Below are 27,272 nucleotides of genomic sequence, written 5' to 3' on the forward strand. Positions count from 1 at the left end.
GCCCTGCAGCCCGGGAGGGAGGGGTCGGGGCGGAGCCGCCAGGAGCGGGCGGGGCGGGCCTTGGGGGCGGGTCCGAGAGGGGGCCAGTGGGGGCTGGGGGGCGGGTCCTGGGACGGGTCCTCCAATGGGAGCGCGGGGAGGGCAGGGCGTGGGGCGGACCGGGCGCGGAAGCCGTGGGCCGGGGGGCGCGCCGGCGGGTCTGGGGGCGGGCCTGAGGCCGGGGGCGGAGCCGGCGGGGTAGGAGCTGCGGCGCGAGCGCAGGCTGGGTACCGGGTCGCTCGCGCGCGCGAGTCGCGGAGGCGCCGCCGCTGCAGTCGCCGCATCTCCGAGGTAAGGGGCAGCGGGGCTCCGTCCCGGGAAGCGACGCGCAGGGCCCCCTGCTCCTCCTGCCACCTGCGCCCGCAGGCCGGGGCGCGCCACCCATTCCCGGCGCCCGCCGCGCCCCTTCCCCGAGGCCCAATGCGTCCGTGCGCCCCGCGCCCCGGAGCTGCCGGCTATCCGCGCGGCGCTCGGGCCCCCGTGGCTGCGTCCGGGCGCGGGTTTGGGGACGCGGGGGCGCGGGCTGGAGCGACTGGCGATGCAAAGGTACAGGTTTATAATTGGGCCCTAAATGAGGCGCTTTGGCCTTTCTTCGCGTCGGTGCGTATCGCGACAGAGGACGCCCCTCGCAGCCCCTTCCCTCTCCGTGTCCTGCTACATAAACACCGTTCACATGCCCAGGCCTGGGGTGGCGGCTGCCGGCGAGACGGCGGGACATTAGGGCTTAGAGGGTTTAAAATGAAGCCGCTGTCATACAGCACGAATTTTAGACCCAGGGCCACAGAAAGGGCCGTTTGTGTCCACTGGCCGAGAATGTACGTGATCCTTTGGCGATAACTCGGCCGCCCCTCTCGGTCCGGCATTAACGTCGCCATATCGGTGCAGGTGAGAGGGTCAGGCCTACACTTTGCAAATCCAGAAGCATCCCCGGAGGGGTGTTCTGTTTTCTTATCGCATGTGGGCACATAACCCGGCAATCAAGATAAAGAGGTTGGCTGGCTGTGTATTTTTTCCGCACGCCCCTGGGGACCAGTGCCCCGCCCTTGAAGGAGGATCCAGAGAAACCCTTTATTCTGCGGTTTCAGTTATGTAAATGAAGCCTTGAAATGAGGTGGGAAGAAAACCCTCTCTGTGACTGCTGTTTTGATAGGCGTTTTGTGCTCTCTGATGATGGGACACCTTTTAGGCTAAGCCGGCTCTGCTGTCATCCGTCTGTGTATTTACTGGCTAGTTCATCTGACGTTTATAAACGATAAAAGACTTAGCTCCCATGGCCCCCACCACCACCTCCCAGGACTCCCCGTGGCCAGTCTCTCAGGGAGGGTGTGCTGGGGGGGGCCTCCCCAGGGCCTGAGCCAGCCCCTGCCGCCTAGGAGGTGATCAGTAAACCCTGACCTGAACTCCAAGTGCACTAGGACCACATCCGGGGATGGAGCAATGGGGCTGGGGAGGGAGAGCTTGGAGCAGGCAGGAAATGGGGGGAGGGGCGGGGGCCATGGGACAGGCGCCTTGCGAGTGCCTTAAACTGGACTCCATGATCCGTCCTCTGGTACCAGCCCCTGTTCCCACCACATGGTTGGGATCCCAGGGCTCAGTGATGAGTGATGGGGGAAGGGGGTGCTGGTGAATTTCCTGGGGGCATCTGCAAAATGCGTGCCACGCAAGGATATGTGTGTTTTCCTGGGGAAAGGGCCTTCATGATTTCCAGAAGGATCTGTGACTCAGAAAGGTACCCTAATTTATGTACTACATTAAAAAATTCTTCATCTTTTTGGAATGACGAAGTGATGGAGCCTAGAGGAAGCTGTGTTGGCCGAATTCTTATCTCCTCGGTGTTGTTTGGCTGATCTTCGTGAATCCTTTGAAGTTGCAATAAATAAGCTGTTTTAACTATATACAAGGTTATAGATGCTCATTGTGGAAAATGTGCAAATCACAGGAGAATTTCGTAAAGAAAATTAAAATGACTGGTCACTGATTGAGGATTAAGAGAAACCTTTGAGCAGCCAAACTGTCCTCCGGGGCTGCGTCCTCGTGGCTTCCCTCCCTGGTGGGCAGTGGAGCCGCTCCCTGCAGAAGAGGCTGAGAATTAGAAGCTTCCTCAGGGAGAGGCTTGCTGGCTTAGCGCCAGGGCTATTTATAGCTGGTGATGTTGCTGTGAGGCCAGAGGAGCACGTACAGGAGACGCCATCTGGGGCTACTGGGGCCACGAGGCACGGCCCCCTCTGCACCTTGAAGTATCAGGTCCTCCCTGGGTCGGGAGGTCCGTGCCCTGGGCCCAACCTGGCACCATCTGGAAACCACCCCAGACCGAGGGTGCTGGGCACTGTGCAGAGGCCACCTGAGCCCAAAACCCTGGACCAGGCAGATGCTGGGATTAGGCAGGAGAATCGACACACGCCCAACTCCTACTGCTTCAGCAGCAGGTGTTTCCTGGGAAGGAAGGTGGGCAGCTGCCTGGGGGGGGACCCAGCGGCATCTGGGGCTCAGACGTGGTCTCCGGCGCCCCGTGTGGGCTCGCCCCACTCTTCAGCCCCTCCTGGGGAGACCAGCCTCCTCTTTGGGTGGGGAGGTAACCGTGGTGTCACAACCCGTGGAATCCCCAAACTCGGCACCCCCAGGCCACAGCATCCGCGCCACGAGTCCCAGCTCAGCAGAGCCTCTTCAGAGGGGGAACGCCCTCAGCGGCATCCACATGGCACTTCCTGGAAATGGCTTTGATTGGCCCTGCTGGGGTGACAGGGGAGGGTGCGGGTTCTGTGATCTGCAGCCCCCAAGAAGGGCATATGGGAGAAGGGCAGCTCCCCACAGGGATGTGGCATGCTGTCTCCAAATCTCGTTTGCAGACAGGGAAGCAAGACTGTTCTCAGCTTGCAGATTTCCCCTTTAACTGTACAGGATGTGCAGTGACATGCAGTGAAGCTCAATTGTAATTTAATGTCTAAATGTCCAAATGTAGGACCTTCTTTGGTGAAGAAATGTAAAACGTCTTTCACGGGGTGTGAGGAAACGATGGTGTTCTGACTTTGGTACCAAACCCAAGTGTCTTCTGCGACCCCCACTAGCAGGGGGGTGTGAGCTCACCTCGGAAGAGCGCGTTCACGCCCACTTTTCCTTTTCGTAATTAGATTTGTGAAGAGGAAGGACTGGTCCTTACCTTTTTTCAAGTGTAAAAGTTAAGAACACCTGGAGCTCTTTCCTGCCCATCGCCTTGTGTCCCGCAGCACAGTGTCCCCCTGTCCCCAGCGTGTCCCATGTCCAATTGTCCCAGCACAATCTCCCCTCTTTGGGCCACATTCCCAAGGTCTCATCCTGTAACCCTGTTGCACCCATCTGTTCAACAGACAGCAGGTGCCAGGTGAGCCCGGCCAGGTCAGCCCTGGGAAGCTCTCGCTCCAGCGGGAATGTCACAAAAGCCAGAATCCTCCGGGGGCCTCGTTCACGCCTCCCACTCCCACTGCCTCTGGGTGCGGGGGTCCATGGGCCTCGGAGCCTGGGAGGAGCCGCCAGCACCAAGCTGCCTTCCTGGGAAGGCGGTTCCCGCAGCTCATCTGGGCCTGTCTCCCCCGCCCTGGCTCTGCTGGCTGTTCGGCCCCCAGGCCTCCAGATGTCCTGAGGCTGCTCCTTCGTCCTCCTGCCAGGGGTTGTGGCTGCCCCCCCAGCCCGTTCCTGGGGAGGGTCTCTGCTTTTGCTGTGGTTTTACTACCTGAGCCTGTTTCCCCACCTCTCCGGTTTAGTCTTCAACCTTCCTCCCTCAGAGCACGTGCCCTGCCACGCTGGCGCATTTCGGGCAGTGCCGTGTGGAGCCGGTGCACGCTCTGTTCCGTGAACCCGTCACCATCCGCTGATGTCTTGTGTGGGCCCCGGGCCTTGGGGTTATTTCCATGCTCTGGCGTGGCTGCCTGGAGCCCCCCTGCGTGTTCCTCGGAGAACACGTGCGAATGTTTCTGCTGGGCCCTCGGCGCCCCGTCCCCCTCCAGCCGTAGCCGATGGTACCGGCGGCTCCCCGGGGTCGAAGCCCCTTGGCGGCCGCGCTCCACAGCCGCCGGCAGCGGGCAGGGCGCGGTGGCCTCTTGGCGGGTGGCCGTCTGGAGGGTGCGTGCCAGAGCCTGCGTTTCCGGCCGAGGTAACGAAGCCCGGCGTCCCCGCCAGTCACTGGGAGTCTGGATGTGCTGGGCCTCCTCGAGTCCCTTGCCCATTTCTCTAGAGCTGTCTTTTTCTGGTTGATCCACAGGGTTCCTTCTAGATTCTGGAGACAGCAATGTGTGTTGCATGTAAGAGACACCTTCTCTACCCCGCAGCTGTCTTTTCACTCCTTAATGATATCTTTTGATGAATGGAAGTTCTGAGTTTTAATCTGGTGCCGTTTAAGAATCTTTTCCTTTAGGGGTAGTGGTTTTTGTGTCCTGTGTAGAGAGTCTTTCCCACCCAGGACATCAGATGCTCTCACGCATCCCCTTCCTGAGGCTTAGTGATTTTGCCTTTCCTGCTTCAATCTGTTCCTGAATTATTTTCCATTTTTCTCCGTGTGTCTGTTCAGTCAGCCCGTCTCCTTTTGTTGAAAAAGTTTTCTTCCCCGCTTTTTCTGCAGGACCACCTTTGTGGTCCACACTGTCTCTGCACATGTGCGGGTGGATTGGGGGCTCTCTTCTGCCCGGTGGTTTATTTTCTGTCCTTGTACCAGGACCACACACCACACCACACTGGCTTCATTTCCAGAACTTTCCATCAAGTCTCGAAACCGCTGGGCAAATCCTCCACCTGTTCTTCCTTCAAGATCGCTGGTTAATTCATGGTTCTTTGCCTTTTCGTGTATCTTTTACATTCAGCTTGTCTCACTACCCAGACATAAAAAGTGTTAGAATTTTTATTTGGATTAAATTAAAACTGTGGATGAATTTAGGTATAATTGACATCTTTGTATTTCAGACTTAATCCATGTTCATAATATCACTATTCTTTCAATAATGCTTCATAGTCTCTGTGTCGACGGTCTTGCACATCTTTTGTTAAATTTATTCCTAGGTAATTCATATTTCCTCACTTTTTTTAAAATGGCGTATTTCTAAATACCTTTTATTGTCTGGTTTTGCTGCTACATGGAAATAGAATAGATTTTTGTATGTTGACCATGTATCCAGAAACCTTGCTAAACTCACGCTGATTCTAGTAGTTTTCCTGGGATCCCTTTGGATTTTGTATGTACACAGTCATAGAAACTGCAAATAATGCCAGTTTTATTTCTTCCTTTCTATGTTTATATCATATTTATTTCCTTTCCTTATCTTACCACACTGACACAGTGAGTAGAAGTGTTGATAGCAGACAAGCGTCTTTCTCTTACTCCAGTTTGAAAAGAAAAATTTTCAATATTCAAAGTGTGATGATTTTGTAGCTTTTTGTAGGTACCCATTATCAAATTAAGGAACTTATTTCCTTTTCTAATTTGCTAAGAATTTTTACGGTGAATAAATGCTGAAATCCATCAAATGCTTTGGCTGCAAGATGATAATATGATTTTGGTTCTGTATTGTGTTATGTGATGAATTATATTAAGTTAATGTTAAATGAACCTTGCATTCCTGGCATAAACCAAACTTGATTGTAAGGTATTGATCCTTTTTATCTATTACTGGATTTAGTTTGTTAATATTTTGTTTAGGGTTTTTGTATCTGTGTTTGTAAGTGAGATTGGCATAAATTTTTCTTTTCTTGTAACGCCCTTATCAGGTTTTGGTACCAGGATTATTTTAGCCAGAATGAGTCGGGGTGGGGTGTTTCATCTTTTACTCTTCTCTGGAAGAATTTGTGTAAGACTGACATTATTTTTTCTTTCAATATAAGGAAGAATCTGCTGGTAAAGTCTTTCAGGCCTGGAGTTTTCTTTGTGAGAAGGGTTTTAAATAAGAATTCAAATCCTCAATGATTATAAGAATTAATAATAAATACAAGAGCAATTATAAGAATATATTTCTTCTTGTTACTGTTTGGTAAAATGGATTTTGTTTTGTTTTTAGGAATTTGTCTATTTCATTTAAATTATCAAACATGTTGGTCTAAAATTGTTTATAATATTCTCTTATTATATTTTAATCCCTTAATATCTGTAGAGCTTGTAGGGATGTCCTCATTTTCCATTCCGGTATTGGATATTTGGACCTTCTCTTTATTTTACTTGATTAACGTCCCCAGTATTTATCAATTTTATCAGTGTTTTCAAGGCATTAACTTTTGATGTCATTGGTCCTCTGTATTATAGATTTGTTTTCTAATTTATTAATTTTTACTTTTATCTTCATTGTTTCTAACGCCTTTGTCCTTAATTTGCTGAGGTTTTTTTCCTAACTTCTTAGATGGCAGCTTACCTCACATATGATGGTGTACCCACATTCGATTTTCCTATGTGTGTACACCATACACATGCACACATGTATGTACATGTGTGCACATACACACGTTGCCACCACATCTAGCTGTTTTCTTTTGGGTATTTCTGATCCACGAGTTCTTTAATCTGCTCTGCTGTGAAACCCATCCACTGAGTTCTGAATTTTAGTTATTGTGCTTTTTAGGGCTAGAATTTCTAAGGTGTTCTTTTTGCAGATCTGCTTCCTGCATTCTTACAGCTCCCGTTCTTTGCTGGAATTCCTCATCTTGTCCTTTTTCTTCTTTGCACACGGTTCACGTAGTTACTTCAAACTCAACGTCTGATCGAGCTCCAGGAACTGGAACCTCTAGTCGTTTCTGCTTCCTGTTGTTTCTGCAAGTTCTTGGCACTTGTTCCCCCTCTTGGGCCTGGTTTTTTTTTTTTATCATGTGTGGATATTGTGTTTTTCCCTCTCCAATGGTCGTCTCCTCCTCAGGAGTGCTTATGTGTGTCCTGCCGGTGTTTGGGGCGCCAGCGATCCAGATCCCCGCATCCACGCTGGGGGTTGAGAGGAGCTGACCTGAACGCCCCTGCCAGCGGCCCCCGCCCCTGACTCCCGGGCGCCGTCCGCCACCCCCAGGGCAGGGCTGGTCTGTTCAGGGTCCCCTGCCCTCCAGGGTGGGGGGCCTGGGGCTTTTCAGTCCCCGTGGTTGGTGGGAAGCCTCCCAGCTGTCTGGCGGAGGGGGAGTGAGGGCTGGGCTGCAAACCACTTCGGAGACCCTCGGGCTGCCTCTGGGTTTGCGCTTCACACCTGTGCCGGCTGCTTTGGGGCAGCAGAGGCTTTGCGGCCTGCAGGCGACACTGTCCCTCACCTGCCAGCCGTCAGACCCAGGCAGCGGCCCTTCCCCGCAGGCCCCTCTGCTCCTCCTGGCCCTGCGGTTGGCTTCCCCGCCCCGCCCGCCCTCCCCAGGCCCCGGCCTGCCCTCCACGCTGTGGGGTCCGTGGGGTCTCGGGCGGCCTGAGAGGCCTGGCCCCAGGACCTGCCGTGCGGGCACGTGGTGACCGCAGGGCGCCTGCCGTCGGGAAGAGGCCAGGCCATCTGCGGGCAGCTCCATGTTCCTGGAGCCAACAGACTTCCTGTTGAGGGTCTCACGTGCACGCCAACTCGAGGCCAGACCCTGTCTGCGGGGAGGGGCCTCTGCCCGCTCTTGCCTCTGGGTTCTGTGCCACCGCCCAGGCTTCACTCCTCTGGGCCTTTGCAGGCGCTTTTCTCTGGGGCAGGGACCCCTTTCTGGTGTCCCTGCTGTGTGCGGGTCCTGGGGCTGCTGTGACAAAGGACCACAGACTTTTGACTGAAAACTACAGAAATGTGTCCTCTCCCAGTTCTGAGGCCAGACTCCCAGTCCGAGATTGAGGTGTCGCAGGGCCGCGCTCCCTCCAGAGGCACCAGGGAGGGTCCCTCCTGCCTCTTCCAGCTCCCGGGGCTCCGGGCATCCCTGGGCTTGTGGCCACGTCCTTCCCGTCTTGGCCTCCGTCTTCACGTGGCTTCTCTGTGTCTGTGTGTCTCCTCTTCCGTCCCTTGTAAGGACACCTGTCAATGGACTTAGGGCCACCCTGGTCCGGAGTGTACCCATCTCGAGACCCTTAGCTTGACGACGTCTGCAGAGACCCTTCTTCCAAACAAGGTTCCTCCACCTTGCGAGGACGTGGACACACCTGGCTCGGGGCCACTGTTCACCCACTACACGTGCCCTGCACAGGGCCCGCCCGACCCCAGGTTGGCTGCAGATGCCGTGTTCTTGGATTTTGTAAGAAACACGCTGACAAACAGTAGAGGCCGGCTCTGGGACGGGGGGACTGGGGCCCAGGGTATGGTTCCTGGGAGGCCAAGGGGTCCCAACAGAGTGAGCCCCCCAAAGCCCCCAGCTTCGTGGTGACCCAGAGAAGTTCCTGCTGTCCACATCAGTTCTTCTGAGGGGCAGGGGTGGCAAACCTGTCCTGGCCCCTTCCTCCCGCCGTGCCCGTCCCCTCCCCCGCCTGCCCCACCAGCAGGAGCCCCCAGGCCCGAGGGTGTGGCTCCCACGGTGATCTCACTGCAGGGCAGCGCGGGACGCAGGACGGCCACGGCCCCCAGGAGGGCGCCCTCAGCTACCCACTTTCTTCTCTCTCGTCCCAGAGAAACCGCGTTTGACTTGGGCGTAGGGGACAGTGTGGCTGTGACTGGTTCCTAGGCTGCCCCGAGGGATGGCCTAGCCTCAGTGCAGGAGGTCCCAACCCCACGGGCCGTTCCGGGCCTACGGCCTGAAGCATGTGACCCGGGACCTGCGTGGCACCCTGCTCGGACGGTGCGGCCGCTCGTCGCGTCCCGTCGGGGCCCCTGCAGGGACGGGAAGGCGGCAGGGCTGCATCCACGCCCGACACTTCCGGGGCCGCCTGCTCTGCGGGGCTGGCGCTCAGAGGCCGCTCTGTGCCCGCCTGGGAGGCTGCCGCTGCCTGGGACGAGTGGTCATTCACATCGAGTGTCGGGCCGCTGAGGAGTGGTGGCCGTATTACGATTAAAATGTGAACAGTTGCCAAAGGGCTGTGTTGTGTTCAAATGGACGCTGAAGTAAGGAGCCAGAGCTGTGGGCCGGGGAGCGGGCCGGGCCAGAGGCTGTGCAGGCCCGGACGCCTCTGTTCCCCTCGGGCTGTTCACTCGGAGGCTGTGCCTTTTCCAGGGGCTGCGCCGAGGGCGAAGCTGGACCCCGACCCTGGGGGCCTGAGCCCTGGTGGACGGAGGGGAGGAGGGGGAGGCGACGGCGTCCATCCCCCCGGCTGCTGGCCGCTTGGTCTTCTGCACTTTCTGTCCTAACCCTCACCCCGCCCACCTCATCTTGGCTGCGAGGGTACAGCGTGCCCACCCGGCAGGGGTCAAGGAGGTTCTCCCCGGGCCCAGCTGACCAGGCGCCCTGGCCTCCTGTGCGGCCCCGGAGCAGCTGTGCTTGGGGCCTACTTGGGGCTGCTGCTGTTATTCCCCCGCCCCTCCGTCCGCATCAGTCCTGGGACTGGCCCTGGTGGGCTGAGCCGTCCAAAGGGGCTGGGCCGCCCTGGGAAGCGCCTGCTCCCCCTGCACTTCTCCCCTCCTTCCCGCGCTTGGCACAGAGCCTCTGGGCTGCCTCTGCGCGTCCAGCAGCATCCGGCGAGGGGCATTCTGTGGCCAGGCCCTACACGGCCGAGGTCAGGTGCGCTCAGCAGACTGTCAGCCCGGTCGGCCTCAGGCACTCCATCGAGGTCCAAGGAGGGCTAGTTTGTCAGATGCTTGGGAACCTGGCATTTCCAGGGCCCGTGTGGTTCTTGTGCAGAAGCGGGGTCTCAGCTGGACCCCGGGCCTTGGGGGCACATCCGCGGGCGCAGCCACGGCCCAGGGACTTGGGCTCTCGGCCCTGGTGGAGGGTGCCGCCCCTGGGCCCAGCTTGGTGTAGACATCTGGAGGGCGCTGGCACCACGCCGGCCCTGAGAGCGCAGGAGGGCGGCACGTGGGGTGGGCCGACGGGGCTGAGGACCAGGGACGCCTGAGCAGGAGCTCGAGAGCCCAGGGCTCCCACCCCGGCTCGCGGCTCCAGAAGATTCCTTCCGGCATCCGCTGTCCCGGGAGCCCTTTCCCACCTGCGGGCCGGTCTCCCGGTCCCGAGCAGCCTCTAGGACGAGGTCGGTGACAAGAACCCCAGTCGAGCTCTAGCGCGTCGTCAGCGACACCCCAGGGCGCCCTGGAGTCCACAGCGCGCTGAGGCCTCTGGATGCCCCAGCTCCCCGACCCTCCAAGTAGGGGGCTCGCCAGTGGGGCCGCTGTGTCGCGGGGAGGTTCCGGACTTGGGGTGCGATGCCCGGTGACCCGCAGAGCCCGTGCTAGGGTCCGGGCGCCGTGGCCGGGCCGTGACCCGCGTTGCCCCCGTACCCGTGCCGCCGGCCCAGCTCGCTCGGCGTGAGGTGGAGCCGGGTTCCGAGTTTCGGGAGGTTTGGCGTCAAGGAGGCCAGCGGGACGGGCCTGAGGCCTGAGCAGCGCCCCTTCAGGGCCTGGGAGGAGAGGGGTCAGGCCCAGTGTTTCCCAGACGGGCCCCAGGAGGCGGGGGTGGGGATGTCACACGGGCCCCAGGCGGGTGCTGGGAGCGCGTGGCGTGGCAGGGCTGGGGGTGGGGGGTCCCCTCTGCGGGTCCCAGCTCCCAGACATGCGCATCTTCTGGCCCCCATCCTGCCCCCCAAAGGCACGCCATCCCCGACCCCCCACCCCAGGGCCGGCAGCTTTCCCAGGCCGCCCTCCAGCGAGCCTTGGCCATCCTGGTGCACTCAGCACCCGCCCGGGGCTTCAGGCCCAGAGGACCCAGGAGGTGGAAGGGGCCCCGGGGGCTGGAAGGCACCTGGATCCCAAGGGGCAAGATGCTTGAGGCCTGGTCTGATCGCAGGAAGTGCCTGCAGCTAGGGTGTACATTATGGGCAGTATGAGGAGGGGCATTGGGAACGAGGGGCTGAGAGCTGGTTTGGGGGAGTCGGGGTGGAGGTGCGGTCATACCTGCGGAAGCAGGAACACACACTCCGCCTTTAGTCTCAGTGCAGACCTGTGTCCTGCTCGAGGAAGGGGAACCAGGAGAGGCAGGGTTGCTGTCGCCTTTGAAACAACACCTGGCCCAGCTCACATGCACACCTGGCTAAGCTCACATGCACACCTGGCTCAGCTCACATACACACCTGGCTCTGCTCACATACACATCTGGCCCAGCTCACATTTACACCTGGCCCAGCTCACATTTACACCTGGCTCAGCTCACATGCACACCTGGCTCAGCTCACATGCACACCTGGCTCAGCTCACATACACACCTGGCTCTGCTCACATACACACCTGGCCCAGCTCACATTTACACCTGGCCCAGCTCACATTTACACCTGGCCCAGCTCACATTTACACGTGGCTCAGCTCATATGCACACCTGGCTCAGCTCACATTTACACTTGGCTCAGCTCATATGCACACCTGGCCCAGCTCACATGCACACCTGGCCCAGCTCACATTTACACCTGGCTCAGCTCACATGCACACCTGGCTCTGCTCACATACACACCTGGCCCAGCTCACATTTACACCTGGCCCAGCTCACATTTACACCTGGCTCAGCTCATATGCACACCTGGCTCAGCTCACATTCACACCTGGCTCTGCTCACAGTCACACCTGGCCCAGCTCACATGCACACCTGGCCCAGCTCACATGCACACCTGGCTCTGCTCACATTCACACGTGGCTCAGCTCACAGACACACCTGGCCCAGCTCACATGCACACCTGGCTCTGCTCACATTCACACGTGGCCCAGCTCACAGACACACCTGGCCCAGCTCACATGCACACCTGGTCCAGCTCACATGCACACCTGGCCCAGCTCACATGCACACCTGGCTCTGCTCACATTCACACGTGGCCCAGCTCACATGCACACCTGGTCCAGCTCACATGCACACGTGGCCCAGCTCATAGACACACCTGGCCCAGCTCACATGCACACCTGGTCCAGCTCACATGCACACCTGGCCCAGCTCACAGACACACCTGGCCCAGCTCACATGCACACCTCACCTGGCCCAGCTCACATGCACACCTGGCTCAGCTTACATGCAAACCTGGCCCAGCTCACAGACACACCTGGCCCAGCTCACATGCACACCTGGCCCAGCTCACATGCACACCTGGCTCAGCTTACATGCAAACCTGGCCCAGCTCACAGACACACCTGGCTCAGCTCACAGGCACACCTGGCCCAGCTCACAGGCACACCTGGCCCAGTTCACAGAAACACCTGGCCCAGCTCACATAACACACGTGGCCCAGCTCACATGCACACGGGGCCCAGCTCACAGGCACACCTGGCCCAGCTCACATGCACACCTGGCCCAGCTCACAGGCACACCTCGCCCAGCTCACAGGCACACCTGGCTCAGCTCACAGACACACCTGGCCCAGCTCACATGCACACCTGGTCCAGCTCACATGCACACCTGGCCCAGCTCACATGCACACCTGGCTCTGCTCACATTCACACGTGGCCCAGCTCACATGCACACCTGGTCCAGCTCACATGCACACGTGGCCCAGCTCATAGACACACCTGGCCCAGCTCACATGCACACCTGGTCCAGCTCACATGCACACCTGGCCCAGCTCACAGACACACCTGGCCCAGCTCACATGCACACCTGGCCCAGCTCACATGCACACCTGGTCCAGCTCACATGCACACCTGGCCCAGCTCACAGACACACCTGGCCCAGCTCACATGCACACCTGGCCCAGCTCACATGCACACCTGGCTCAGCTTACATGCAAACCTGGCCCAGCTCACAGACACACCTGGCTCAGCTCACAGGCACACCTGGCCCAGCTCACAGGCACACCTGGCCCAGTTCACAGAAACACCTGGCCCAGCTCACATAACACACGTGGCCCAGCTCACATGCACACGGGGCCCAGCTCACAGGCACACCTGGCCCAGCTCACATGCACACCTGGCCCAGCTCACAGGCACACCTCGCCCAGCTCACAGGCACACCTGGCTCAGCTCACAGACACACCTGGCTCAGCTCACAGGCACACCTGGCCCAGTTCACAGGCACACCTGGCCCTGTTGCAGGCACATCACTAACACGGATTCCCAGCCCTCCTGGCTGGGGGCACTGTGTGCTGATGTCACGCAGAAGCTGTGACTGTGGCATATAATGGTCTGTCCTGTGTCACCTTTTCTATAGGTTTTGCTTCAGGTAGTCACGTCTTAAGGGCATTGCCAGGGAGAATCATTCTGGAGACACAGGCCTCGTGGCGCCTTTTTGGGGCATGGACAGCCTGTGAGGGGCTGGTGGACCAGGGGATCACGTGGTGTCTGAAGACAGCTGGGCCCCCGTGGTGGGGTGGTCCCTGGAGCCTGGTGGACACTCCGGGGCAGGTGTCCCCAGGTCCGCTCGTCCTGCATCTCCTTCCACTCTGGTCTGTGAGTCCACCTTGCAGCTGCCCTGCCCTCTCCAAACCCTCATTGGAAAATGCAAATCCGGTAATGCAGTCCATCCCCACACCCGCCGTGAATCCCTCATCAGTTCCCAACTCCGGAGCCCGCAGGGTCAGCCGTGCCTCAGCAGGGCCTGGCCAGGTGGCACTCACACAGTTCCCTCCACCTCACCTGCCCACCTGCTCCTCCTACCCCTGGCCCTGGCCCCACACCGGGACCAGCTGCTGACAAGCCTCACGTGGAGGGAGCAGGGATGGAGGCCGCCGGGCCTCCAGTCTGCCGCGTCCACAGCCAGCCACAGCGACACCTGGTCACGAGGTGCAGGCCCACACGTGGATGCTGTTCGTCCTCGATGGCTCCAACATCGGCTGTGTTATTTCTGCTCCCCCCACCGTCCTGCTTCTCCCCACAACAGGACGTCACCTTGGAGCGCTTCCCATCTGCATGTAGGGTCTCACTCCTGTTGCTTTTGTTAAAGTAATTTTCAGGTTAATTTATTAAGCTACAGACGTGGAGCCCAGGATGGAGAGCTGGGTCCTGGGGCTCATCACCACAGCCGCAGTCACGTCCACCCTGCCCTGAGCCCCCGGGTCCTGGACCATCCTCGCCAGGCACCGTGCCTTCTTGAGCTGCGCTGCCTTTTCTGTTTGGGGAGCTTGTAGGTCCTGAGTTCAGCAGGGCCCCGCTCGGGACCCCCACGATGCCGGGTTGCCTGCTTCCCCCCGCTGACCACGAGCCATGACTGGGGGTGGGCGTCGGTGCTCAGCTCCCGGCTCCCCCGAGCTGCTGGAGGTGGCGGTGTCTTCTCAGCCCCGTGGGGACCCGGGCCCAGCTTTGGGCATTCACTGGGCTCCTGACGCCATCAGCCACCCCCCCAACATGACCCCCCCTCACCCTGGGCCCGGGACGCAGCCCTGCTCGGCCCTCGGAGTCTCCACAGGCCCCGGCTCTCGCCTGGGGCTTCCCTCTCCTACTAGCAGTCTGTTCGGCCCCCTGGGTGGGGGGCACCCTGGTCAGCAGACTGGGCCCTGAGGCGGGCGCAGCAGCGTGACAGGTTCTGGATCCCTTCCCCGAGGATGGTGTCACCCCACTGACGCCCGGGAAGGGGTCACTCGGGGAGTCCCCCAGGAGGCTGGCCTCGTGCTCCCCCGCGCTCGAGGCTTTGACTGTCGGGGACTTGGCGGCCAGGGCGCCGGGGCTGGAGGCGCCCCGCCGTGTCCTGCAGCAGATGGACACTTTGTCCCGGGGTCGCACAGTCGCTGGCGGGCCACAGCCCCTGTCCGTGGGCAGCGGGGGCCTTGGGCAGCTGCCTGCAGAAGCAGGTGACCTCTTGTTGCTTCCTCCCAGTAGCATGGCTGACAGCAGGCCCAAGCCCCCCAAGCCCGCCAACAAGACGCCCCCCCAAGTCCCCAGGGGACCCCGCGAAGGACAAGGCAGCCAAGAGGCTGTCACTGGAGTCGGAGGGTGCCAGCGAGGGGGCGGCCGCCGCGGGCCCGGAGCTCAGCGCCCTGGAGGAGGCCTTCCGGAGGTTTGCGGTGCATGGGGACACCAGGGCCACCGGGAAGGAGATGCATGGCAAGAACTGGTCCAAGCTGTGCAGGGACTGCCAGGTGATCGACGGCAGGAACGTGACCGTCACCGACGTGGACATCGTCTTCAGCAAGATCAAGTACGTGTGCGCCTGGGACCAGGGGGCTGGGAGCGGGGCTCTGCGTTCTCTCGGGTGGCCAGGAGGCGATGCTTTGGGACGCTGTCCCCACCTGGAAGCCAATGCCCGGGAGTTTGAACCAGAACATGCCCCCGTGGGGCCGGGAGCCCAGGTCAGGGACGCTGCTGCAGCCGTCTGCCGCGGCCCGAGGGGTCTCAGGTGGCAGAGCCCGGCCCGTGGGGGGCTGCTGGGGGCAGGGGGCACGAGTCCAGGAGGTGGGCGTCTGTGGCGCCGCTCCCCTCAGCTCTGGGGGATGTTCACGTGTGAAGAAGAGCGGGGATGACGAACGGTGGCACCGTGTGCTTCTCCATGTGCGTGTCTGCACGCGTGTGCACACGGGCTCGGGCGTGTGGTCCGGGCATCGATATGCCCCCTCCCCCTTCTCCTGCCCTTCACACCCCGTGACCACACCTGAGAACAGCAACAGCGTCCCCGAGGCATCACACAGACACGCACACACGTGCACGTGCACGCACACACATGTAGAACTCAGGTCTCCACTCTGCTGGTCACGGCTCACCCGGAGCACGGATGCCCTGGACAGGCCTTGGAGACCCCGTGTGCAGGAAGCACGGGCAGTGGAGGCACACGGGCCCTTCTGCCCCCTGGGAAAGGGAGCCCCATCTGGTCCCGGTCCCGCTCTGGAGGGCAGGGCACTGCTCAGACACTCAGGGAGGAGGCTTGGCCCCTGGCGCCCAGGCACTACGGGGGCCCCACCTCAGAGCCCGGCTGCTCTGGGCCCCAGGGTCTCTGCCTCGGCTTGCTGGGCGCGGGCCGTCGCGGGAAGTGGGCGGCTGCAGCCCCGGCCCGGCGAGGGGTCGTGGTCAAGACACAGTCAAGACCAGCCTGTGGCTACCCCCCCTCTGCCTTCCTGGACCTGAACTCCCTGGGGGGTCCCTGTGACCTGTGTCCCACTTGGGAGAGCCTGTTCTGGGGGAGGGTCCCCCAGACCTCCCAGCTGTGCAGGGTGGGACCTTGCCTTGGGAACAGAGAGGAAGGCAGTGCTCCCTGGGGGGTCCTGGGGGGCTGGTGCCCTGAGTCGGGTCGTGGGGTCCTGCAGGACAGGCTGGGAGCCACCCCTGGGGGACCAGGTCTGAGGAGTGTGGGGCGCGGTGGGGACGTGTGCGGCCCGGTGTGCGGGTCGTGGGACCGCGGCTGCTCCAGGTGGCAGCCACGGCAGAAGCGCCTCAGCTCGTGGGAGCCGTGGGCGCGGAACCACACGGGTCGCTGACTGCCGACGGCTGTTTCTGTTTGGGGCGGTTGCCATGACTCTGCAGCCCTGCCGCCAGCCCCGTATCTGCAGCCTCTGTTTAGGCCCGTCGTCATGGCAGCGCTTGTTTGTTTGGATGTTACTATGTGTTAAGTTTTAAACAAGCTTCTTGCAGCTCTTCCCCAGGCCTTGATTGAAGACTGCTGTCTCTGGTACCCCCCCACCCCCCCCCCCGGCCCCAGGGCCGAAGGAATTAACTCAGGACCCCGTTCCCATAAGCAGGAGTGTCACCCCAACACTCCCGCCGGGGGTCTGTGGGCCGCAGGGTCCCTTGCGTGTGTGCCCAGGTGGGAAGGCTACGGAGGTGGAGGGGGGCTCTGCTGGCCCTTCCTGGCCCCCACTCGCTGGCTTTCTGGCCAATGGTGGCGTTTCCCGTGACTCTGGAGCCCTGTCTGGGCTGCAGGTTAGGAGGACGCAGGTTGGGCTGGGGACGTGGCCCATTTTTGCTGCACAGGCCGCAGAGGGAACTGTCTGAAGCACAGAGCTTGGCGCATCGGTGCAGAGACCCAGGCCGGGCGGGATGCCCGCGGGAGCGGCGGGCAACAGGCAAGGCCGGGTGCGCTGTGCAGTCCCGGACACGCCAGCGGCGCCCAGCCCTGCCCTGCCCTTCCCTGCAGGCTGGTGGGTGAGGCTGCGGCATTCGGGGCCCTGATCCCAGCATGTGCTTCCAGCTGTGGCGTCGGGGGTCTCACAGTGTCCTCCGCGGGGGCCTCTCCTGGCCGCCCGAGGCTGTGCAGGGCATCCAGCGGCTTCTGCCCTGGCCTCCTTGGGGCCTGCCTGGTGTGTCTGCAGAGGGCCAAGGCTTCGGGCGGGCAGGAATCGGGCAATTCCACCCATGCTGGCTCCTCATCCCATTGATATCGGTGTTGGGCGCCAGTGCACGCAGGTCTTTTGATGACCTCCCCCAAACACCCAGAAGTGGTTTCAGTGACCTCAGGTGCATCTGTCCCCAGAACCCATCCCTGAGCCTCCAGCCTGCGTTAGGCCCTCGCGAAGTCAGGAGGAACGTAGGGCGCTCTTTCCTGCCTGGGGAGTGGCTGACTGCTGGGGCCACAGCTGCCCTTCAGGCGGCCGGCCTGGAGGCCGCCAGACCTGGGTTTGAGCAGCCTCATTCCAGGTTGCCAGCAGCGTGGTCCCTGGGGCCCAGGAGCAGGGGGCTGGCGTCTGCCCGCTCCCGAGGCCTGGAACCAGACGTGTGGGCAGCTGCCACATCACACTGCATCCTCACACGGCATCCAGGTCCTCCAGACAGCGCTCCCGTGGCAGCCCGCACAGCCCTGCTGGCCCAGGGTCTGATGGGAATATCCCGGAGGCTCCCTCCTCTGACCCTCGTTGGTGCCTTAGTCTCCCCCTCCAGATCCCACTTCCTGCTCTCTGGACGGGTCACCCAGGTCCCAGCTTCTGCTGCTCAGGGGAGCCTGGGAGTCGGCTTTCTCCAGCCCCCAAGCGGCATGTTATCTGTGGTCCAGAGGGGGCCCCTTGCTCCGTCCTAGGACATGTTAGCCAAAGTCCAGCGGCCTTCATGACGCTGGCCCTGGAGACACAGACCTCTGTCCTTGGATGGCTGCGCTGGCCACCCCCGCCCCCGCCCAGATCCCTGGCCACCGAGTGTCCCTGGTGACCTTCGGGAGTGGCCGGGCTCAGCCCTCTGCCTGCCCTGCGTTGGGCCTGGAGGTCTGGGGACGCAGGGCCTGGGAAGCACAAGCCACGGGGCCGCGTGTGTGACCAGTGACCCCATTACTGCTGGACCAGCTTTCCAGCAGAACAACAGCCTTCTGAGCAGGGCGCTGGTTGGCCCCAGCGCTGAGCCGGGAGGAGGGGGGCTTGGCGGGGGGACCCCCTCCAGTTCTGTGCACTCCCGAGAACAGGCTCCCTGTGTGTGGGGAGCCGTGTAAAGTGATCACGTGTCTCCAGGGAAGAGGCTGGCAGTGTCATTCGAGAACTCCCCAGGCACTGCTCTCAGCGGGGACCGGGGGCCCCCTGGGGAAAGCTCCCTGCCAGCCCAGACCAGGCTCCGAGACCCTGCCTGGCGGTCACGGTGGGGACACGTGGGGACACCCGGCCCCGCCAGGTGGAGCAGGCCGGTCAGCGCCCTGGGCCTGCATGTCCACTCGATCTGAATGCAGCCTCTGACGGAGGCCCCGTCGGCCACGCCCCCGCCCCCAGCCCGAGTGACTCACGCTGGTGGCGCCTGGTGCCCCAGCGGCCGGTCACCAGGCTGGCAGTCAGGCCTGGCATCCGTGAATAGAGACGGGAGCGCCTTGGACAACCCAGGACAAACAAGTGGGGCCCCGCGGCCGTCGCGGGTCAGCAACCAACAGGGATGGCAGGTTCCCCGCCCCGACAAGGCCCGGAACACGCTGCCCGGGACAGCTGGGCCAAGGGATCCCCCCAGCCCGGCCCACAGACCTCAGAGCCGCTGTGGTGTCGCAGCCAGGCTTTGAGGGGTGGAACCCACCGCCGGACACGGGGGCTCTGATGAGGCCTGCGGTCCAGGTGCCCCCGCCCGACAGCCGTCCAGGCCTCTCGGGCTCCGCTCACCATCCGCCCACGTGGCCTCGCTGGCGGCACGACTCGGTCGTCCTCCCCATGGCCCCTGGGGCTGTGTCCTCCCTCCTCTGTCTCCCCGACCCCGGGGTGAGTGGTCAGTAGGTCCCGTGTCCTCAGACTCACGTGTCAAGTGCCTGTGAGTCCCGGCATGCGCAGGGGACGTCCTGAGGCGTGTTTATCGCTTACCGCTGGGCTGTCTGAGTTCTGGTGACTGAACAGAACCACGAATAGGAGAGCGACACACACGCACAGGTTTACGTGCGAGTGAGACCCAAGAGGGGTCGCAGGGCTGTGCGTGGGCTACCAGCCCACCTTCTGGGGGGTGCTGCCACGTGCACCCTGCCACACCGTGGTGTCCTTTTATCTGGTTTACTTACTTCCGCTGTCCCAGTGGGTGTGCGGCGGGGCCGCATCCCAGTTCAACCTGATTTCCCTGGTGCCCAGTGACGTGGAGCGTCCTTCACGGGCTGGTTTGCACTTGTAGATCTTTGACAAAGTGTCCAGTTCAAGTATTTTGCCCAACTTTTTACACTGGGTTTTTTCTTGCTGTTGAGGTGTAAGAGTTCTTTGCGTATTTCAGATACAAGTCCTTTATCAGATTTTCTCGTCTGTGGCTTGTCTTTTACTTCTCTTAACAGTATCTTTTGAAGAGCATGGTTTTAAAAATTTTGGTCAAGTCCAATTCATTGTTTTTCTTTTACGGACTGTTTGTGGGGGGTCGTTCCTGAGAACATCTTTGCCTAAGCCAAGGTCACGAAGAGTTTCGTCTGGATGCTCATCCGGAAGTTGGATGGTTTGGGGTCTATGATATCAACGTAGGACTGTGGTCTAGCTGAGTTCATCTTGTAGACGGCGTGGGGCACAGGCCAGGCCCTTTCCTCTGCGCACAGCCTCCGGCCGCTGAAAGGACAGTTCCACCTCCACTCACTGGCTTTTGCAACCTTGTCAAAAACCCTTACATGTGGCCTGTTTGACTGTCCTGTGGCCGCCCTGCGGCCGTCCCTGTGGCTTTGCGGCCGGTGCTGACGTGGGGGCAGCCCCCTCCCACTTTGCTCTCGCCTCTCCAGCCGGTCCCCTGGGTGCCGGCGGCCGCGCTGTCTCGAGCCCTTGGCTTCTGCAGGCAGCCTTTCTGTTGGTCCCCGGGGCACCTCCCCCCACCTCCTCTTACTGTAGAACATTGAAAACCTCACTGGATGGATTAGCTGGGGAAGATCCAAAGTGGCAAAAGTGTTTTTCAGTTAAAATTCGTAGAGACCAAGAGCCAGTCTAGAGCCATTTTGAAATTGCGAGAATGGACTTCCCTGGTGGCACAGTGGTTGAGAATCCGCCTGCCAATGCAGGGGACATGGGTTCGAGCCCTGGTCCGGGAAGATCCCACATGCCGCGGAGCAGCTGAGCCCGTGCGCCACAACTACAGAGCCCACGCGCCTGGAGCCCATGCTCCACAATGGGAGAGGCCACCGCAATGAGAAGCCCACACACCTCAACCAAGAGTAGCCCCCACTTGCCACCGCAACTAGAGAAAGCCACGCGAAGCAACGCAGCCAAAAAGGGAGGGAGGGAGGGAGGAGAAAGAAATTGCGAGAATGACCTACCAGGTCCCGGGCAGCTGTGGGATGCGTCTGGGTAAGGAGCTGCTCCTGGGTCCCGGCTGTGCCCCAGCCCGCCCGGTGCTGGTCAGGCCCTGGCTACGGGGAGGCGGCCCCCAATCCTGTCCCCGAGTGGGGACCGTGCCCCCCACCCCCTGGCGACCCCGCGCAGGCCGGTGGCCCCAGCCAGGACTGCAGCTGCCTCTGTGCCGTGGGATCCGACGTGCTTTTCACCCACTTTCCCTCTGACGGAGGCCACACACTCGCCCGCTTTAGAACCAGACAAGGATGTGTTTTGATGTCCAGTCGTTCACAAAGGACGTGCTTCCTTTCAGCTTTGTTCCAAGACGATTTATGTTTGCTGCCATTGCCGATGGCAACCGACCGTTGGGTGCAACGCTGCAGACCAGGGCGGGGCAGGGGCACGTTCTGGGTTTCAACGGCAGACTCGCTCTGGGCTGTGGGAAGGAGGTGGGGTGAGGGTCCCCCGATGACACCGGGGCCCAGCCCAGTGGCTGCTCGGCGCCCCCTCCCCGTGGGGGGTGCCTGGGCCCGGTGGGTGCCCCCTGAGCCCCCTCTCCCTGCAGGGGCAAGTCCTGCAGGACCATCTCATTCGAGCAGTTCAAGGAAGCGCTGGAGGAGCTGGCCAAGAAGCGATTCAAAGACAAGAGCGGTGAGGCGGCCGTCCGAGAGGTGCACAGGCTCGTCGAGGGCAAGGCCCCCATCATCTCAGGGGTGACGGTGAGTGCGGCGGGCGGGTCTCGGGAGGGAGGCAGAAGCGTGGCTCCCGGGCGCCGGCGGCCCCCGTCCGTGGTCCGGGCCCCTGGGATGGACTTCCCTAACTTCGTTCCCCGCTCTCTTGCAGAAAGCCATCTCCTCGCCCACCGTGTCGCGGCTCACGGACACCACCAAGTTCACGGGCTCCCACAAGGAGCGCTTCGACCCGTCGGGCAGGGGCAAGGGCAGGGCGGGCCGCGTGGACCTGGTGGACGAATCAGGCTACGTGCCGGGCTACAAGCATGCGGGCACCTACGACCAGAAGGTGCAGGGGGGCAAGTAGCCGGCGGGGCCTTCTCCCGTCGCCCTGTCCCCCCGCCGCCTCACACTTCGTTACATTCCTGTGCTTGCAGGCAGAACTCGGACCCGGGGCTGGGCGGCCGCGGAGGCTCCAGGCCTCCCTCCCGCCCGGGCCCGCACTCCCCTCCACCCCAGCTTTGGCCCCGACTCACCTTTCCTAACACACCTGCCTCGTCCCCGCCAGGAAGTGGGCAGATGGCCCTTTCCAAAGTGTCTCCCGGGGCCAGACCACACCGGCCACTGGTTTGCAGCATAGGGGGCATTTTAAAGGAGCTGGGGGGCAGACCCTGTCGGCGCGGTGCTGACCCGCAAGCGCCAAGGCACCAACCAGCAGCACCGATAAAGCAGAGGGAGCCCCGGACAGGGTGCCGCGGGGCCCGGAGAGCACCACGCAGGTGTGGGAGGCGGGGCGCACCGTGCACGCTTGCACACCCAGGCACACACGAACGCACGTACCCACACTACGCACGCGCACTACGCACCCACGCACGCACCCGCACGCACGCACACGCGCTCAGACACACAAACCGACCGCCAGGTCTGCGCTGAGGGCGGGCGCCGAGCTGAGGGCTGCTGTGCACAGGAAGACGCATCCTCTGTCGACCAAAGTGACTCGAAGCGTGACGTCACGAGATTTAAAAATGGAAACTAAGGGCAATTCATTTCGCTTCTCTGAGAAGAAATAGGAAACAGTGATGCACGTTTATTCTCAGAACGGCTCAGGGAAGACTCAGAATATCCCGTCTCTGTGACTCCCTCCCAGCGGCCCGTGTCCCCCCCGCCCCGAGCCGGGAAGACCCCGGGGGCCCTGGGCTAGAGGCTGCGGGTGGCCCGACGGCTCTCTCCTTGCTCCTCTGGCCGCTGTGGTTCCTCTGGCCTCTCTGGAGCCTCCGTGAGCGGCCTTCCCTGTCCTCCCCGCTCAGGAGTGCAGAAACCGCAGGGCAGGACCAGGCCAGGGGAGGGCCCGGGGCCGGCAGCATCTGCGGGGTTTGGTTTCTCTGAGACGCCAGAGGGGGGGGGGCCTCCTGCTGTCACAGTGGGCCCTTGGCAGTGTGTCCCTTTGCATGGGCATGGCCACAGCCTGGCGTGTAACCCTCTGGACCCTGTGGTCCTGGTTCCGGTCCCGGGGAAAGCCCATGGCAGCCCCTGGGGAATGCTTCCCGGGAACCCAACCGCCCTGCCGCTATCTGTCCTGTGTCCAGGGCAGCAGGCCGGTTAGGGGCACCCCTCCATGGACGCACAGCCTGGCCCGCGGCACAGGTGGCCGTGAGAAAGGCCAGCACTGCCACGGCAGGCACGTCGGACCCTGCCCACCCACACAGAGGGGCTCAGGCCAGCGCTCCCAGCCAACACAGCCCCTCGCACGGGGGGCTCCCCCTGGGATGGCGGTGGCCTCTGCGGGCAGCTTCGTCTTGAGGCCTGGCACCTCACCGCACGACCACCCAGGAAGTGATGGAGCACAGGCGTCCGGGCTCACTGCGAAGATGTGAATCACTGCCGTCTAGAAAGCGTCTAAAACTTGGGGCTCCGAAGCTGCCCGGCCAGGCCTCCAATCCACCACCAGGAAACAGGCCCGAGGGCTGGGGGAAGGCAGGCAGGAGGCCGACCCCGGCCCTGGGCTCCTCTCCTCCCTCCAGAGGCAAGAGTCAGCTGGGGAATCGCGCCTGCAGACAACTCTGAACGTGCAGAGTGTTTCTGGGCACTAAGCGGATCACAGATGGGAAAGCCCGTGCTCCAGGGCCGGCCGGTTCCTCTCCGCGGACTCGGGACAGGACTCCTCCCCAGACCCATCCTCTGCCCAGACGCTGCGGGTCTCCGCCTGCCCGACAGCCCGGCGCCCCACACGGCCGTCCCGCAGCAGGACGCGGGAGTCCAGCCCTCCCGGCCCGGCCAGGGGCTGGCCTGCCCGGGAGCACATGGGAGGCGGTCTGAGCAGCAGAAGCCACGCCAGTGGCGTCCTGGGACGCTTCCTCACGCTGCCCCCGGCCCCGGGGCCGGCCTGCGGGGCCAACACCACCCGCCACAGGAAACCCATCTTCCCGATGGTTACAGCAGCACCCCCTCCTGGGGTTGAGGGAAGTCTGGCGCACACAGCTGCCCCCGTGGCCATCCCTGCCCCGGCCCTGCGCTCGCGGGCTCCCGAGCTGCCGAGGCCAAGGCATCTGGGTGGGTCTCAGGTGTCCCCAGCCCGCCTGAGGCTTCCTTCCCAAAGGGTAGCTCTGGAAACACATCTCCCCGCTCAGGGCAGGAGGAAGCGGTGGCCCCCTCCCCGTCGGCTCCGTCACGGCATCTGTGTGTAGCCCAAACACAGCACGTGGCTCGGGCTCCAAGCTCTGCACAGACACACGTGCCTCCCTCAGGCTCTGGATGCCGTGGACACACAGGCAGGTGTGCGTCTTCGCTGCATGTTCTATGCAACACCCATTCGCTTCTACTAACTGTGGTTAACTAGAAACTACATGTCTCTCTGTGAATGAAGGAAACTGCACAGCAAGCCCGCCAGGAAGCAGGGACCCGTGGTCAGGGTGCACCATGTTGACAGCACCGAGTGCCAGGACAGCAGAGCGAGCGTTTGAGAACACTGATGGCGCCACAGTACTTATTTATTTCTATTTAATGCTCTAGGATAAGCAACTAGGCGGTGGTCAGTTCACCAAAATTGAAGTTCAAATTACGTTAAGTTTAAAATTATAGGAAGAGATCTATATTTATACTGGAGTATTTTTACACCTCGAATATCCTCAGTCTTAAGGTTCGAGGCCGATGAAAATTACAGTCAGGAAGAGGCACGTGGAGCTCCAGAGGCATCGCCTCCTGTCTACGCTGCGCTACGTCCACGCCCCAGTGGCCGAGAGCTCGGGGCAGGCCGCGGCGTCCCTCTGAAGCACCGAGCGGAAGAGGCTCACACACCCGAAGCCTGGGCCTGCTCACCACCGGCTGTCACGAATCAAGTTTTACCGGGACACAGCCCTGCGGCGCATCGCGCAACGCCCGTGGCTGCTTTTGCAGCCACGCCGGCGGCAGGGAGAAGACAAGTCACAGACGCCGTGGCCCACGGACCCTGCACCAGCCACCACCTGGGCCTTGAGGGGAGGCTGCTGGTGCTGCCCCCACCCCGAGGACCCAGCAGGCTCCCTCCTCTGGGAGTGTTCCCGCACGAGCTGGCACACCCCGTCCCACAGTGCACGCAGGTGGGGACACCACTGTCACCTGTTGCGTCCACTCAGGTTGACAGTTCAGCTGTACTGTGAAGTCACCACGAGGCTAGAATGTCCTTAGAACTCTGACCCTGAGTAGCTGCCCTCCGCTGACTGACTACTGAGTGCTCCGTGAAATCCCGTGGCTCGGGTGTGGCTTTCGTCCGTGGGAGTGGAGAGTGTGGCCAGTGGTGGCCCCGGGCACTCCCGGGAGGTGGTCGCCCTGCACTTTGAGATGCTTTAGTTAACTTTGTCTTCCCCAAACCAAGCCAAACAACAAAGGAAATGCACATAACTCAAACTTGAAAGGGATCATATGCTACTAGTTTGTACTAAGTTTTTTTCAGGAAAGGGAAATAAATGTATATATAGATGCGATCTATTTTTGCACTGTTTTCTTACTGTTAGGGAGTGATGAGGGCATCACTTTGCAGTGTGATGGGACAAGCAGTGTGGACGTCACGGGTGCTCTGACTCAGAACCACACTCACCAGGAACTCTGGGGGCGTCTGTAGGGCCGAGGCGTGGTGTCACCTGCCAGTGGCGGCCCAAGGCCTGGCTGGCAAACCTGTGGTGAAACAGCCCCTGTCTGTCTGCATACCTCCTCGTGTGTTCCGTTGTTAACACTGTGTCAGATTGGGAAAGTGACAAATAAAGGTGTTGAATCGTGGGTCTGTGGTCCTCAAAAGTGCGCTGTGTGCAAGGGCAGTCACGTGGGCACTACGGTAACACGGACGCGCCCGGGGGGGGCCGCAGCTTACGGGAGCGCCAGCCGCCCACCAGGTGCGAGGCCTGGAGCGGGATCTGGACACAAACCCCATCACGAACGCCCACAGCAGCCCTGAAAACGGGGATGACGCCATCAAAACTGACATAAAATAAGGACGTTTTTAGACCGTGATGGGGAGACTCGTGCCAGTAGGTGAGAAAGGAAATTGTAAACGCAGAGAGTGATTAGAGACGGAGAGTCTGAGATGTGACAGAGAAGTGGGCAAACAATAAATAACTACAGGTAGTGACTGTATTTCATTTAAACAAAATATTTCATTAAGGCACCTGAAAACCATGACATGTAAGCCAGAAGGGGTGCACAGGGAGTCACGTGCTCATGGCTCATGTACGATGTCAGGAGTGCTGATCAAATAAACACAAACTGTGCTGAGATACCACACCAGGAACAGGGCACATAGCCTCCAAACTTGTAGAAAATGTGAATGATAGAAAATTATCTAAAAACGGCAACACTAGACAGGAAAAAAAATTATACAAGTAGAACAAATAGCACAAAATGAGATGGCAGATTTAAACTAAAATGTATCAATTACATTAGCTGATAAAGCAAGAGAAACACAGAAGAATCGGTAACAGCTTCACCACCAGGATGAGGAATGACCAAGGAGAGCGAGTGGGGCCGGGCAGCAGCGTGGAGGCGATCAGCCGTCCACGGTGGGTACCACCCCGAGGCACCCAGGAGGAGGCAGGAGTGGAGGCCTCGGGGCCACCGCCAAGCTGGCCCAGGATCTCGGTCAGCGGCCTGTTGGGGGCACCCCCGGGCCCTGCTGGGGTCACCTGGTCACTGACTGGGGCCGCCTGGACGAGGGTCCTGAGCTCAGGAGCTGCAGCCCGTCCCCTGAACAGCAAGGTCTTGCGTGAAGGGACACACCCGCCCCTACATCTCTGCCACAGGGACACAACTTCAAATGTTGAAACTTAAAATGTCATTAAAAGATCGAGTGTCATGCCAAAACTCCTGAAAATTAGGCCATAAGAACAAATTCCTAGAGATAACGTAACTTATGAAAACTAACTCAAGAAGAACGGGGAAGCCTGCACAGTCCTGGCCAGGTGAGTACCAACGGCAGTGGAGAAGCCCAAAGTCCAGGGGCTGGGCAACGAGGCGTGCATCTCACTCACACGGAGCCCAGCTGGGGCCCGGGGGGAGGGGTGCCACTGGGGCGGCCACCAGCTCTTCTCTGCTGGGCCCTGAAGACACGCCTCCTTCACTTGCAGAGTTGGTCACATGGCCCCAAACCAGCTATAGGGGAGGCACATGGACAGCCCCTGAGAACCCGTTCTGCGGCATTGCCGAACCATAATTCAACTGAATCAAGTCAAAAGTCTCCCCACAAGATGTGAACTGGTACAGCCACTATGGAGAACAGTATGGAGGTTCCTTAAAAAACTAAAAATAGAACTACCTACCATATGACCCAGCAATCCCACTACTGGGCATATACCCTAAGAAAACCATAATTCAAAAAAAGTCATGTACCACAATGTTCACTGCAGCTCTATTTACAATAGCCAGGACATGGAAGCAACCTAAGTGTCCATCGACAGATGAATGGATAAAGAAGATGTGGCACATATACACAATGGAATATTCAGCCATGAAAAGAGATTGAAATAATGCCATTTGCAGCAACATGGATGGACCTAGAGATTGTC

The 27,272-nt window shown here is 60.5% G+C and overlaps 1 protein-coding gene across 1 annotated transcript; it reads left to right on the forward strand.

Annotated features, from left to right (window-relative positions):
* The first annotated feature begins 248 nt into the window (after window positions 1–248).
* TPPP (tubulin polymerization promoting protein) lies at window positions 249–25,494 on the forward strand. Its single transcript, XM_082456769.1, is given in 5 exon segments — window positions 249–330; window positions 14,784–14,829; window positions 14,831–15,102; window positions 21,138–21,291; window positions 21,416–25,494. Coding segments are annotated over 4 exon segments (666 nt in total). The 5' UTR covers window positions 249–330; window position 14,784; the 3' UTR covers window positions 21,611–25,494.
* The last annotated feature ends 1,778 nt before the right edge of the window (window positions 25,495–27,272 follow it).

This window comes from Balaenoptera physalus (assembly GCF_965194825.1).
Source record: "Balaenoptera physalus genome assembly, chromosome: 3".
NCBI classification, from domain to species: Eukaryota; Metazoa; Chordata; class Mammalia; order Artiodactyla; family Balaenopteridae; genus Balaenoptera; species Balaenoptera physalus.